This window comes from Haemaphysalis longicornis, unplaced genomic scaffold, assembly GCF_048455015.1.
Source record: "Haemaphysalis longicornis isolate Haplotype H1 unplaced genomic scaffold, Haemaphysalis longicornis Haplotype H1 scaffold_169, whole genome shotgun sequence".
In the NCBI taxonomy this organism is placed as follows: Eukaryota; Metazoa; Arthropoda; class Arachnida; order Ixodida; family Ixodidae; genus Haemaphysalis; species Haemaphysalis longicornis.
In genome coordinates this window covers 351549-367241 of record NW_027526275.1, presented here as the reverse complement: position 1 = coordinate 367241, position 15693 = coordinate 351549, and the positions used below count along the sequence as shown (strand labels likewise).

General features: G+C 47.0%; 2 protein-coding genes across 2 annotated transcripts in view; both read right to left on the bottom strand.

The window, feature by feature from the left end:
- Positions 1–340: 340 nt before the first annotated feature.
- LOC144166321 (uncharacterized) lies at positions 341–14041 on the bottom strand. Its single transcript, XM_077695847.1, has 3 exons — positions 13952–14041; positions 3657–4060; positions 341–1098 (listed from the first exon to the last, which is right to left on the bottom strand). Exons 2-3 carry the CDS (start codon positions 3966–3968, stop codon positions 625–627), a joined length of 786 nt encoding a protein of 261 aa, XP_077551973.1. The 5' UTR covers positions 3969–4060; positions 13952–14041; the 3' UTR covers positions 341–624.
- Positions 13981–15693, bottom strand: part of LOC144166320 (uncharacterized) — a 71460-nt gene continuing 69747 nt past the window's right edge. The window contains exon 7 of the mRNA XM_077695846.1: positions 13981–14471. Coding sequence (XP_077551972.1) covers positions 13981–14471 — 491 coding nt within the window. The remainder of the gene's footprint in view (positions 14472–15693) is intronic.

Genomic DNA, 15693 nt, shown 5'->3' with positions numbered 1-15693 from the left:
GGGACAACTGAGCTAACCACTGGGCTAACCCATTTTTAGTTAAAAAGATATCTCGCTTGCGCGCATCAATTTCTGTTCGGCCACCACAGTGATCCGTAATTATCCCAAGCGGGCCACTGCTACTGCTATAATAACAACTTACGCAATAAAAAACAAACGCAACTTATGTTATTAACCCACATAACTGCAGTCCGAGCGTAAATTGCAAGACAATAACTAAAAAATTCTTCTGAGAAGCTATCATCCCAGTCCTTATATTTTTTCGTGTCATGTCCATCAAGCAGCACAATAAGGACACAATCATAAAGCAATCATGAACTGGTTCATATTACGCAATTCAACGCAAAATACTTTATTATGGGAAATTTGAATAGCGAAAATGTCGCTGCAATTACTTTATTTACAACCCGTTACAAATACTGCACCGAAGGAAAACGCGTAATTTTCCTTGCTGTCGAGCGGGAAAGGCAAAACTAACGCAAAATGAGCTGAAGCGTTTATTTTTCATTTCATTACCCACAGTCCACTGTACCTACAGTACATTTCAGCAATTGGACGACCCGCAGAACAAATTCGAAGGCTGACAAAGCACAAAATCCTGCTGAAATCAAGCATGGGGTCATTTTATAGTGGTTGGGTTTTGTGCTCCCTGTTCTCATGCGCCTTCCGCCAGCGGCGACAAGAGAAGGCCTTGGGGCAGAAGTGACACCGGAAGGGCCTCTCCCCTGTGTGGCTGCGCACATGGCTGTCTAGGTGGCCCCGCTGGGCGAAGGCGCTGGGGCACAGGTGGCACTGGTAGGGACGCTCGCCCGTGTGCGTGCGCAGGTGGACGTCCAGTTGGGTCTTCGTCACAAAGGCCTTGTTGCAGTGGCTGCACTGGTAGGGGCGCTCGCCCGTGTGTGAGCGCTGGTGCCTCTTCATGTGACTCGGCTGCAGTGCTGAGAAGCTGCACTGCTGGCACTGCAGCAGCCGACGACCCGGCGGGGGGCCGTGCTGCTGCCTGTGGCTTCCCATGGAGGGGGAACAGGGGGATCCTGCAGCAGGGAGAAGAGGGGAAAAAACTGGGAGCCTTTCCCACGACAACCGCGGTGGCAGTGCGCATGCAGCGACGTTTTAGAGACGATAGTCCCTCTATCGTCCAAGAGGGACAAGAAACCTTGCGCACATGAGGCAAAATTCAAGTACTTAAAGGGACAGACAACCGATTTTTGTCGAGTATGTATTCTCGGTCCGAAATGAAAAGGCATCACTTAAAGCACCTTAACGAGAAGCGGTTTTGCTGATAACGCCCAAGAACTTTTTAAGTCGAAATTTTTAGATCAACAAGGCGTATGTGTCCTCCAAAAAATAATGCTGGCAAACATGATATGCAGTAGCACGGAAAAATACTTCTGTCTGTATGCGAAATGAAAAGCGATGTTAAAAATAAAAATACTTCTGTCTGTATGCGAAATGAAAAGCGATGTTAAAATACTTGTTCCGAGATAAAAAAACAAAAAACTGAATCGCACGCTTTCTTATTCCTTTGCGAGTTTTTTTATAAATTCACCAGTCCATTCTAGAGTTCCTGTATATAGCTCCCTAGCTCTGAGCTATATAGAGGAACTCTAGTCGATTCTGCACAAAGGCGCCACCTGTTGGGATGCACGATAGGTAGAATTTGGCTCCACGCATGCTTCACGTTGTGGAGGTCGGAAGTTCGATTCTCCCCGCGCATGTCCATTTTTTAAGGTGCCGTTGGCGAATTTGGAAACTGAAACAGAATATTTTGGCAGAACAAACGCCCCCGAGTCAGGCAAAATAGTCAAAGCTCCTTCGCTGGGTCTGTATACTGTTTGCTGCCGTTCATTCTGGGCATGGAGGCTCAGTAATCCACACTGAGAGCAACAGGGGCGGCGGGTAGTGTTAGCGGCCGGCGTGTCTTAAAAATTTTCAAAATAATGTTCAAAAATGCATATACAATTTAAACTTATGCAAATACTTGTGTTAAACGGTTTTCATTACGTGAATAAATGGTTCAGCAGTTACAGTAGCTCCTGGGTTAGCAGGTCTTGTGAATTGAACACTAATTGTAGTGTCAAGTTTCGAAACTACAAAACCACCACCCTTCCGATTTCAGAAAGTTTGCTGCCAAATTAAAATTATTTCCGCCAATTTGTTTATAAATTGCTTATGGTTACCGGGCTATATAAATGTTGGGATTCATATGAGCTAGAGAACATATATGCAACAAAAATCGGTTGTCCGTCCCTGTAACCGGTATGTCCTGTGTTCTTTTAGTTGGTTTAGGTTTGTTTTTATATCAAGAGACAAAAATAGAGTGCATTGAAAATGGTAAGAAATATGCTCCGAGCATGTACAACAGCGATTTCTACACATTCCAGGCTGCAGGAAAAAGGCTAGGGAGAAATTTAAAAAAGGTAAAAGTCTCTGTACGTCTCTGGTTGTTTGTTTCTAAGTGAATCCTGCAGCTGAAGCCGTCGCCACACCTGTAGCCTCCTGGGCTCTATAGCTAGTTTCCACACTTGCCAGGGTGTCAATTGGTAAACTAGCACCGCATTTCCCACTCCAGCTTAGCTGACTGTTCTCTTTCTTGTGAAGTGTTTAGACTGAAGCTGCAATGGGTATTCCGCCAGCCACCTTATCCAAAATTTTTCCATCAAACATTCTCGGTACCAACATTGCCACCCAGCATCTGTGTGCAAAAAGGCGGTTGGGGCATGTAATGAGTCAATCTCCTGGCTAGGCACATCTGTGAGCCTGCGACCAAGGGGAAGATTGGCAGGAGAGTTAGTTACTCAATATATACAGTTGCGAAACTCGGCTTCAGAATCCGGGCAGCACTAGCCCCCGTGTTCCGTGGAAACTGAGGGGCAAGTCAATGCGCGCGGCACCTAGAAGACAAAAACTGAACTTCGCTAAACTATTAATATTAATTTTTTTTGTAATATAAAAATTCCTTTTTAAATTAGAATACATTATTAGGTGAAATTTACTTGTGTTCTTGCGGCTTTTTTTTTATGACTTACGGCAGCAGCTGCAAGCACTTCAGTACTGCTTCAACGTCCTGTTGACAGGCGACAGGCTATTCAACTTGCCCCGGCGCAGGGGAGGCAACCAAAGACCGGCTTTCAATACATGGGGCCTATGGGGAGTTTCGCAACTCGTATATATCGGAATGGCAGGAGTCAGCACATGTCTCTCCGTCCACTTTGGTAGGCTTCGAGCTTACAACAGTTTCTACCTTGGTAAGCAACGCAGCCATTCTTCAAACACAAGTTTGGCTCTTCCCAATACTTTTTTGAGTGTTTGCTTAATAGTTTAATGGTGAAAACACACCCTGCAAGAGGCAGTCTTCTCTGAACTCCTTTTCAATCTCACTCTTCTCCCCCTACCGAAGAAACAACACATCCCAAACCTCAAGGTTGCCTTCTATGCAGATGAACCCTCAAACTGGACGCTTTGCACAAGCAACAAGATACAGTCCAAGATACAAGTCCAAGATACAGATACAAGACAATGCATGTGTTTTGACCTCCAACATTAGGTCATGCCTTTGCATTAAAATTCACTAGTCACGAACAAGGACAAATAAAAAATTTTGAAGGCTGACAAAGAAAAAACGTGCTGTAATCAAGCATGGTGTCATTTTATAGTGGCTGGGTTTTGTGCTCCTTCTTCTCATGCGTTTTCTGCCAGGGGTGACGAGTGAAGGTCTTGGGGTAGAAGCGAGACCGGAAGGGCCTCTCCCCCGTGTGGCTGCGCACATGGCTGTCTAGGTGGGCCTGCTGGGCGAAGGCGCTGGGGCACAGGTGGCACTGGTAGGGACGCTCGCCCGTGTGCGTGCGCACGTGGGCGTTCAGCTGGTCCTTCCGCACAAAGGCCTTGCCGCAGTGGCTGCAATTGAAGGGGAGCTCGCCCGTGTGTATGCGCTGGTGCTTCTTCAGATTACTCTGGTTCAGTGCCATGCAGCTGCATTGCTGGCACTGCAGCAGCTGACGACCTGTCGGGGGGCCATGCTGCTACCAGTGGCTTCCCACGGAGGGGGAAGAGGGGGATCCTGCAACAGGGAGAAAAGAGACACAAACGGGGAGCCCTTCCAGCGACAACCGCGGTGGCAGTGCGTGTGCAGCGACGTTTTAGAGACGACAGTCTTTCTTGGATGACCTAAATGTAAAAGTTTTGGTTTGTCTGTTGTCCCTCGAGTCAACCTTCCAGGCAAAACTTGAAACCATTCATCAAATTCATCAAAATAAAGTATATATCTTCTGAACAGTTTTAAACAACTAAGTCTGCTGTCTAAGTCACACATGCCCTTATTATTTACTGCAAAAGAAACCTTGCGCACATATGAGGCAAAATTCAAGTACCTAACCCGTAGGTCCCGTGCTCTTTTAGTTAGGTATACACTTTGGGTTGGTTTTTATAACATCAAGTGACAAAAACACAAGGGATTAAAAATGGTAACAAACATGCTCCAAAAGAGTATGACAATGGTAATTTTTACACATTCCAGACAGCAGAAAAATGGCTAGAAAGAAATTTCTAAAATGTAAAGTCTCTGTACATCTCTGGTTGTTTCTAAGTCAATCCTGCAGCTGAAACCATCAGCGCATCTGTAGCCTTCTGGACTGTATAGCTAGTTTCCACATTTTCAAGGGTGTCGATTGGTAAACTAGCACCACATTTCGCACTCCAAGTTAGCTGACTGTTCTCTTTCTTGCGACGTGTTTAGACTGAAGCTGCAATGGGTATTCCTTCAGCCACCTCGTCAAAAATTTTTCCATCAAACATTCTCAGTACTGACATTGCCACCCAGCACCTATGTGCAAAAAGGCGGTCGGGGCATGTAATGAGTCAATCTCCTGGCTAGGCACATTTATGAGCCTGCGATCAAGGAGGAGATTGGCAGGAGTTCGCATACAGCTCTCTCATTCAGCAGGCCTGGAGCGTACAACGGTTTCTACCTTGGTAAGCAATGTAGCCATTCTTCAAACCCAAGCTTGGCTCTTCTCAATACCTTTTTGAGTGTTTGCTTAATATTTTATTGGTTACAGGGTATCCTGCAAGAGGCAGTCCTCTCTCCACTCCTTTTCAATCTAACTCTTCTCCATTTACCGCAGAAGATAGAACACATTCCAAACCTCAAGGTAGCCTTCTTTCTATGCAGATGGCATTTCCTTATGAACCCTCAAACTGGATGCTTCGGGCAAGCTACAAGATACAGTAAAAGAAGCTACAGGTATTGTACCAAACACATGCATGCCACAGGCCTCAAATGCGCACCTCAAAAGTCAGTACTGTTTACAAAGAGAGGCAATTCTCAAGACCCTGCAATCCAACAACTCTACCTCACCATGAAAGACCAAAAGGTATACCAAAAGACCAAAAGGTCTGTATTATGGGACTCCACATCCAGACAACAACAAATTGACCCATCAGATCAACCTCCTCAAGCAACAATTGGGTCAACTAGGCCACAATATACAGGGAATTACAACTAGCTGTTACAGGATGAGGGGAGCAGACACTCTTTGCCTGGTACAAGCCTTCAAAAGAAGGCTCGTATAAACAAAGGAAGAAAAAAGATGCAAAGGCGGAACGATGATGATGGCAATGGGAGGACATGCTCGGCAATTGCACAACAGCGCTTTCACATTTACAACATCATAAGGTGCCCACAAAATTTTGTTTCTTTACGCAAATGTAGTTTATAATAAACACGCACTAAACATTCAAGCAATTTACTAAATTTAGCCCTACCTGTTTGCAACTGCGTTGTCATGGGCAATGTTAGCACTTTGGCAGGCAGGATGGTATGAAAGAAAACAGTACTTTAGAAAGTGCTTTTCTTATTAGAAGGCATGTAAATCAACCAGAAAACTTTATAACATTGCCTAGGCATTAACAATATTTTTTTGGGAGGTGGTTAAATGCTCCGTCCATTCCACACAAAATGTCCATGTGTATTTTTGCGGTGTTGTGTACACATTTGTGCATGTTAGACGGGGAGGCTTGGTGGACTCCAATCATAACAGCTCGCACTTCTATGAAACGGTACAGCACGTCACCTGAGGTTAATGATGAAAACAATGTAATACAGTGCTTTAATACTAGAACAAGCTGTATCGACCCACAAACTTACAGGAGCTGTATATTTCAGTACCATGCGATGCAACGTATAGTTCAGATATTTTGTGGAAAGCAAGACAGCTGAAATCCACTGTATTTGGTCATTACATTTCTGATGCTGAGGCCACGCAACAGTTGGTATGAAGGCAAAAATGGAATGATGGAGGGATAATAGACCTCTCCCGGGGTACGTCACGCGGCGGCCGTGACGTCACAGAAATCGCACGTGCTGGGCATGGCCAGGAGGGTGGTTGGCAAAACATTCGGACCGGTGCGCGGCGCGTATGCAGTGAGGCTGCATTAGACGCGCGCAAAAGTGGAATTTTTGTTTACGTGTTGGCTTTTCTGATGCCGGTGGGCTGCTGTGCTCTCGGCTACCCAAATTTTGCGAGCAAAATCAGCGGTATCAGACTTTTCGGAGTCCCCACAGAGGTAAATTCGGCGTGTATTGTGGATGCGCGCAATGTGCCGAAGAGGTTGGCAGCCAAAGCAGCGACATAGTCTGCTCTTACTCGTAGCAACATTTCGCATTCTCGAACTTCAGCTGTTCTCTAAAGCGCAGTCATACCTTCCACATTGGCAGTCCACGCTGATTCGTGCAATGAAATGATACTGTTTATCAACCATCTGCTATCATGCAGCACCAGCAGAAATAGGGGGGGGGGGGGGGGGGGGAGGAGGAGGAGGGGGCAGACGGAAATTTTTTTTGCTGCGAAATATTGTAATGTTTTGAGGAGGTAGAGCACTGTATTAAAAACACAATGAATGCGTAACCTGCTTAGGCGACGCGAAATAAATGTTTCGACGAGGGATCCGCGATAGCCGCCTGCCGCCTGATCGACAACGACAAGTTTGGTCTTTTGTTAGGGGGGGATCTGTTCAAGACAAACGAAATTCATTGCTTGTAAGTACAATAAATTTTTACCTTGATCAATTATATTCTGCCTTGAGGATGCCGGAAAACTGAGATGCTTGCCGTGCTCACATGTAGCATCGTGCCTTCGGGGCGAGATGGGCCGCTCACGCGACTCGAAAAATGTGTTTGCTCTTAGCGAACACTCAGTGAATGTATTCATTTGTTGCGGCCTCCCGACGCTGGCGTATGCAGCGGGCGTACATGGACACTAACTTTAACTATCATGAAATAATGACTACCGAAAATATTTCAGTGCACTGTCGCAAGATATGCGCACTAACCATATGTGGCTGCTATGTTACTCTCACAATGACGATGAACCATTTCGATATTTCACTGGGGTAAAAATAAGAAAACAATCGGTCAATCTCGTAGAGAACGACATCATCGCGATATTTTTATTGGAATAATTTTTGCCTTTTGCTCTTCATATTTTTGTTTCGTTGCTGCTTATTTTACTATTTAATCCTTTCATGCTTTACCTTTCCTTTTTCCCCTCGACATGAAATCGTGTGTACGCCACTGTCTCCGGGCGACGCAAAGAGACCAAGAACAGGGAGCGTTTAGCTGCCTGAGGCACCCCGCTTAGCTTAAGCGGACCTCGAATGCAACAATAAATTAGCTTTCCTTGGTATGTGTCCGAACACAAAGAATCTTCAAAAACATTTTGGGATGCGTCGCAACAGCACCAACCTTCAGAATGACTCGTTTAGGCTGTTCTGCCGTGCACTGATTATCCGAAAGCGTCGCCGTTCAGTTGACTGTACGGTAAACGAAAGTGTTGCGGAGGTTGTAGATGCGGAAAGCTACATGGAGGTGCGACGGCCACAGCTAGGATAGCTAGACACCACCCCCCCCTACCCCTGCAATGTGGGAAGCCAGTGACGGCCCGAACCAACGGCACATCGTTCCTTTCGGGCGCCGCGCGGCCAGGCCGTGCCGTCGGCGCAGGCGCTTTCTGCCAACCGCCACCTCACTTCGCGGCCGCCAGCAGGCGCCACCCGTCGCGCACGTGCGCTTAGTGACGTCACGTTGTTTACATACAGGGAGTGGTCCATTTAAATGGGGGAGAACAACCGTTCATAGCAACATCAACACTATGGTGGGGAGGCAGCTACCAAGCGCCACTCTGCCTCTGTTGCCTCCGTTACTCTTTTCAGGCAACTCATGCATGAAGAGAGTTCAACCGGTGGCCACTGAGGCTGTTCAATAATTTATCGTTCACTGAATTTGAAGGTTGAACAACAAACAAAAAAATTGTAGAAACGTAAAGACACACACTGACGCCAATTAAACACTCAAGTTTACTTCTGCCATTTAGCAAATATATCAACAATATCAACGTCCTCTGCTGGGGACTGCACACACAGGCCGTGGGGCATCAGAGTCAGCGGAAGGAATGTCTGGCCACGTGACTGCACAGGTGGGCAACCAAGCTGGCCCTATAGGAGAAGGCACTGGGGCACAGGTGGCACAGGTGGAGGCGCTCGCCTGTGTGGATGCGCTGGTGCCTCTTCAGATCGCTTGGGAGCAGTGTCTTGTACCTGCAGCCGACGGCTGGGCTGGGGGCCATGCTGCCAGCTACAGCCAACCACAGAGGGGGAACCTGCAATGAAGAGGGAGGGGAAAAGAACTGAGAGCCCTTGCACTAACTAACACAGTAGAAAGGCACAAAGACCAAATAAAAAGCAGCAAAAAAGAGGAAGGAGCGTACCCGTTGGCGCCAGGCAAGCTTCTCAGCACAGATGCCCAGGCACCTGGGCATTGCCTTGTAATGCGGTTGAGCTCTCCTCTACATTACTGGCTCAAGGTTTGTTGAAAAACATCACAAGAAAACTGATAAAATTAGCGCCCATGCAATCCATACACATGGGTAACCAATGAAGTTGAAACATGCGGCCGGTATTTACTTCGTTTTAAGCCTTTTTCATTATACGTTGCATGGTCGTGGTATTTTCTTTCGTTCCCATTCCCGCCCATGGCGTCCTTGATTGTCAGCTGCCCACTCCTCGCAAGAACGTATGACGCATGGCCCTCCCTTTTTGAAGCAACTTGTGGCGTAGCCTCTGTCACTGCCACTCTGACGCTGCTCATCCCACAACACCTGTCACCTGTGCCTGCTGTTATCGCTTGATCTGTATTTCACCCAGCAGCTCGATCGTTCAGCACGTACTCTTCCGAGAGAGAGATAAGCACAGCCAAACTCCCTCCGCTTACTTCTAATGCTTGCCGTCTCTTTTACGGCATCCTTATCAACTTCTGCTGGAGGAGTTTTCTGCGGACACAGGACTACCAGATCTTGTTTTCACCTAGCATTACAAAGTTTCACTTTCAAAATGTCCTCTGATACCTCTTTTTGTGCTGAAAGCCGCAAAATTTACACCGACCAAAAAATTATAAAAATTCTGAGGGTATGCTATCCCCAATTCATCCACCCCCAAGTGGACACTCAATTTGACAGGCCCTTCTTAAGCAAGTTCCTGTCACTTCATTGTGGCTGTACCTGCCCCAGCCTCAATTCCCGACTGCCCCGTACAAGCATTTCGTCAAAAACACACACACACACAAAAGAGAAACCAGTTCGAAGAACTTAGAAACAACAGTGCGTGGTGCAACTCAGCAAACCATGCAAGCTCAACTTGTCTGGTCCCCTGAGCAGTGTTCAAGTTCGGTGTATACATGACACACACAGCTACCAGGTTATCTGAGAGGCTCAGACCAAGAAGAAACAAAAAAGAAAAAACTGGCGCCTTGAGCACTGGTTGTGAAACGCAAAGCATGCAGCATGATTGGGTTAAAACAGCCGTGGCTCTCCACCTGCTACTGCTCAGATGTGCCTCTTACAACAGGCAATTAAATCAGAAGCCCCTCCATTTAATGACAATCGTTGTTGAACCACAAAGCTTTTTTGCATGCAAAAATCAAATGGCAAAGTGCCAAAGTAAAAGCACTGCAATAAAAGTCACATTTCAAACTGCCCGAGAGCCAAAGTCCAAAGTCAGAATGAATTCCTTTCGAAAAAGCTAAGCAACCTCACCCCCTGAAGCGTCATTCAGAAGTGCCAAAGTTCAACGACAATGGTCGTACGTTGCACCAAAAGGAAATGTTGTGTGAACCCAATGCAATGGTGCCACCTTTCTCTGAAGGGCTATTTTCTGCAACAGACACGCATCTAGGTATCCCACGTGCCGTTAAGGTCGGTGCGAAAACCGTAGTGATTGAAACCAGTGAAAATATTTTACACAATACTAATGCTAATAATAATACAAACAGGTTCACCGTCTGCACATGGCTGACTACGATTTTTAAGCACTTCACTGATAACAATGCCAATTGGTGTCGGGTTACATTGTCAGGTATACCTCCAGTGCATTGTGGCCACACTGGGAAAAAGATTTGGCGAAAGACGGGTGCGTTTTCGGGAGATTTTTGTTTCAGTCGTACAATCATACAAAACCGTGCAAATACGGGAGTCTCCCGGAAAATTTGGGAAACCTGGCAGGTATGCAACTACATATTTTTGTTGCGCACGCCACGTGACCGCAAGCCCAGACCAGCAACTGCGGCACAAAGAAAACCGGCAACGGCATGCGCCGGAGCACCGGCACTGGCGGCGCCCGATGCAGAAGCGAAATAAGCTGCTGCAGCAGCTTAGTGCGTGTGCTACTGTTGTTTTTTTGTTTCGTTGTTTTTCACCTCCAGTAAATTTTGTTTGTTTTGGATTTCCAATACAATGTAATCACACTGGGCCGACTTATTCTGCGAGAAGCAATGGAAACGAGGGGATCCCAGTTCGAACGAACCGTTCCGGATACTGATGCATTCGAACTATCGGGAGCTTTCCCCCATTGAACTATACAGGGCCATGCAGGAACCAGGGCATCAATTCGGATTACCTGAAAGTTCGAATAAACCGAGTTTGGTTAATTCGATTAATTTGGTAAGTTCGAATTTACCGAGCCGGGACCAAGGACATTAATTCGAATTACCTGTAAGTTCATATTACCTGAGTTCAAGTTAACGAGCTGTGAAAAAAAAAGAGAGAGAGAGAACCTCCCAGACAATAAAAGTACTAAAAGTGGCTTTTAGATGGTTTTGTTGCACTCTTTGGTCAGCGCCGGCTATGAAAGACGAGGAGAATAAAAAAACTAGCTGTGCGTGCTTGGAGTGTCAGCACGGCACGGGCAGTTCGTTTCTGAAAGCCTGCCACGCTGGTACTCTTTCTCTTGCACTGCGACCCCACGGTTCCCGACAGTTTTTCCAAAAGCATTTTTCAAGCTCAAAAACAAACATTGTACAAGCAAATTGTACACCTAATTATCAGCATGACAGGTTTAGGACTTTTTCTATAACGAATGCAGGTTTGACAAAGCTTCAGAAAGCTTCCTCTGGCCACTCTGCACATCAGTGAGGCACATTTTGCTCGTGCCTCTTGAAATGAGATCAGCATTGCTCTTAGCTAAATCAATCTCGGCCTACAATTCTTGCTCTTTGCCAGCCTTACTTGTAGCACTGGAATCACCTGGATTTGATTTCTTGTCGCGTGGTCGTTCCAATGCTTGGACTTCACGTCGCTGCATCTGACGTTTCCCAGAGCCCTGCCCAGCTCTGATGAGCTCTCCACTCGGGGGCATTGCTGCTGCATTGTGGCCAAATCTTAGCGATCAACCCTTAGTTACGCCATAGACGCAAAGTGTGGCTCGCTGGTTTTCAGTGTCTTGAAAAATTCTAGCCAAGTCTGCTGCTGGCTATCTTGTGGGAATATAATCTCTCGCTGCCATTGTATGCCACGCGGCAAATTCAATTCATTAGCTGTACCTCTGGAATAACCCAATCGTGGGGCCTAATGCCGCCTCACCAAATTCCAAACGTTTTCCTCCTCTTCCAAACGTAATGAGAAGGTGTACGTGTCAGAGAGGCAAGGTTCCCACGGTCAGGGAGGCCAGTAGGTACCAAGGTGTCCACAAAAATAGCCGCATGGGCTTACGCACAGCAAGCGAAACCCGCTTGGCCCGAGGCACGCAACTCTGAAACAATGGCGCTTTGTTGCTATACTTGGACGCATCCATTCGAAGCATCTTAAATCTTTTATGACCGCGAAAAGATGGCCGATTTTGAGTGCTTCCTGAAAATGTTTTTTTTACTCTTGAGCTACAGGACACATTTAGCATTGCTATGCATGAAATTCTAGCTTATAAATTTCTCTTTCAAACACATACCAGCAGATTCATAAAAAATGTAATTATTGACAGTTTATTGGTCAATGAAACATCATTTATTATACGAAAATAAAATATCCAAAAAAGTATACACAAAACACAGGCAATTTTACTGAGCCTAAAATATTTTAGAAATTATAAAATATAGGAAATGTTTCTACGTTCCTAAGCTATGATTAAATCTATACATCAACACTGTACACCAAGTTCTGGATTTTTGCTGGCCAACCAACCTCATGGCACCGACGGTGGTGCTGCTGCGCAAAGCCACTTGAGAGTCAGTTGGTCTCTCTAAATTATGCATCCAAGCATGCTTGTTTGTGTTCTCACACAAAATCCTTAACACTGCAGCGATAAAAAAAAAAAAAAATAGTGCTCTTGAGAAGCAGCGTGTGTCCCCGTAGTGCTTATTTTACACGAGCGCCAGGCTACCTGGAAGGTGATAGCGCGATACGGCACGGTGCATTTGGCAAAATATCCCCGGCGCTTGTTGTCGAGACCCTACACATGAAAGTAATACCGTTGTCATCAGCTATTTGGCACGTTTTGTTTATTTATATAAATACAGCACGAAGTCAAAAATGACCCTTCCCTGGCAGCACCTGCTGAAGTCCAATGGGAGAATCGCCATCAGAACTAAAATCTGAAGAATCTACTAGTTGCTGATGTTATCTACTGCCGGGGTCAAAAAAATCAGCAGCAGCAGTGACCGAAGTCCCTGAAACCGCTGTCTGCCTTTGCAGAGTGCGCAGTAAAACAGAACGCCATTTCCGCCCATCTCACCGTTACCTTGGGTTCAAATTTCCCTCGTGACGCCATCTTCCACGTGAAGTGTCAACAAACGGCAACGAAACTGAAAAAGGGGCTTCCAATGAACTTGCAAAAAGGCGTCAGTCATCCAAATAGCGCCATTTATAGTTTTTGCGGGAGGTTTGAAAATCATTGTTCACCTGTGAATGATGGCCTATGGCGCAGTCGCGAAAGAGTTAAACAGGAGTCGCACTATCCAAAATGCCATCACTGTGGCCACAAAGAGAAGCCGGGGCGGCAATGCATGCAGCCTTCTAGTGCACGCATTTTATCTCCCAATTTCTCTTCCGCAAAGGTGTCAGCACCCCTACATGACCATTACAGTCGGTCAGTCAAATCTGCGGTCAAATACGTTATATGTGCGGACGCCACGGCCAAACAGGAAATAGAAAAACGGAAACACTCAGGCGTTACCTCATGAAAAATGGTAGTAAGAAACTCACTTTCCTTTTCTTTCCTGGTGAAAACCACCATTACCCCGGGACTGTTTTGGAGGGGACGTGGAGCAGTTATTCAAATTAATATGCTTTTGGAGCAGAATAGACCAGAATGACCCTCTTGGCGCAATGTGGCGCAATTGGCGCAGCCGTTCCACCACTGGGTGCAAGAAGGTTGTGACCAACACAGGGCGCCGCCGACTGCCACAATTCCCACCCATAATCACACTTCCCGCGCTAGAGTGGAGCAATGGTGACCTGGCTAGCGAGGTCAAAATATGACAAAATCTTCGCTCGGAGCCAGGTCTTGCAGGACAAAATGAGCTCTCTCTCTACGAGTCCCGCACCTCCTCTTGTGCTGCGAAACAGCTCTCTGACATTCCGCAAAGACAAGCCTGCTCCTCTGCGAAGTTATTAATGCGAGCGTTTGCACACACACTTATCGGGCCCTTCTCCTCCTGCTGCATTACGGGCGGTGGCTGTGCTCCTTCTGCTCGTGGGCTTTCCTCTGGATGCGGTGGGTGAAGGTCATGGGGCAAAAGTGGCAGCGGAAGGGCTTCTCCCCCGTGTGGGTGCGCACGTGGTCCAATAGTGTGGTCTTCAGGGCAAATGCGTTGGGGCACAGGTGGCACTGGTAGGGGCGCTCGCCCGTGTGGGTGCGCAGGTGGACGTCCAGGTTGTACTTCCGCATGAATGCCTTACTACACTGGTTGCACTGGTGGGGGCGCTCGCCAGTGTGGGTGTGCAGGTGGGCGTCCAGGATGTCCTTCCGCATGAAGGCCTTACCACAGTGGCTGCACTGGTGCGGTCGCTCGCCTGTATGTATCTGCTGGTGCCTCTTCAGCTTGCTCTGGCAAGATGCCATGTAGCTGCACTGCTGGCAGCGGAGCAGCCAATGACCCGGTGCGGAACCACGCTGCATCCTGCAGTCGCCCACGGAGGAGGAAGAGGGGGAGCCTGCAACAGGGAAGGAGGGGGAACCACTGAGAAACCTTCCAGTGGAAAACACTGTGGCAGTGCGTCAACAGCGAGGCGGAGGGGGAAACAACCAGCGGGAAAGAGCAGGGAGCCAACTCTGCAGTGCCAGGCAAGCCGCTCTGCGCAAGCCTAATATGCCTGGGCGTAGCCCAGCAACGCAGTCGAGCCCTCCTCTTCCTTTCTGGCTCACCTGTCTTCTGCTCGAAGGCTTTAAAAATTTCGGAATCATGGTTTGTTCAAGAACGACAACTGTGGTGCTCTCCCACCAGAAAAAATGCACCCATGCACTATGTCCAGCTGGTTAATCAGCCGAGGTGTGACGTGTGGCCGGTAACACTCCTTATGGTTCATGAAAGTGTTTTTCATTATACGTTGCATGGTTGTGGCATTTTCTTTCCTTCGTGTTCCTGACCACAGCATCGCCGACTGCAAGCTGTCTGCTCGTCACAAGTACGTATGACCAGTACTTCACTCAGTAGCTCTTTGTGCCTCCACTCTGCTGAGAGAGAGATAAGTCCAGCCAAACTTCCTCTACTTCTAATTCCTTTTCAACGTGTTTTTTTTCATGCATGCTTATTGAGTTTTGATAGAGGAGTTTTCTGTGTACACAGAACTGCCAGATTTTCCTTCCGCCTAGCATAAAGCCTGTTTTGCTCTCAAAAGTCCTGAAATGTGCTGAAAGCTGCAAAGTTCGTGCCAACCCAAAACTTCTAAAAATTATGCAGGCTTTCTGGCTATACACCTCTGGTGTCTCAAAATGCATCCCCCCAAACGGATACTGAATTCAAACAGAATCTGCTATCTCACTGTGGCTGTACCTTTACACCCAATTTCCACGTACAAGCATCCCGTCAAAAAACACATGCACACGCATGCACACACAACAAGAAACGTCTGAAGGATTTAAAAGCAAGTGAGTGTGTGGTTAACTGAAACAACTATGGCTGCTCTACCATTTCCGCTAGGCTGAGCAATTGAGCCTAGTGGAAGTGGTAGAGCACTCAGTGTTCACAAAGTTCAGTGTAGATAACATGCCCAGCTTTCAAGTTATCCAGCAGCTTATGAAGCAGAAAAGAAAAAAAATATCCCCATCCTGTGCACGGTTTCTCAACTGCACAGCATGCGGTTGGAGCAGTTATAGCTGCCGTCATTCTCTGTCTGCTACCACTAAAAGTTATCTCCTAGAACAGGCAATAGATGC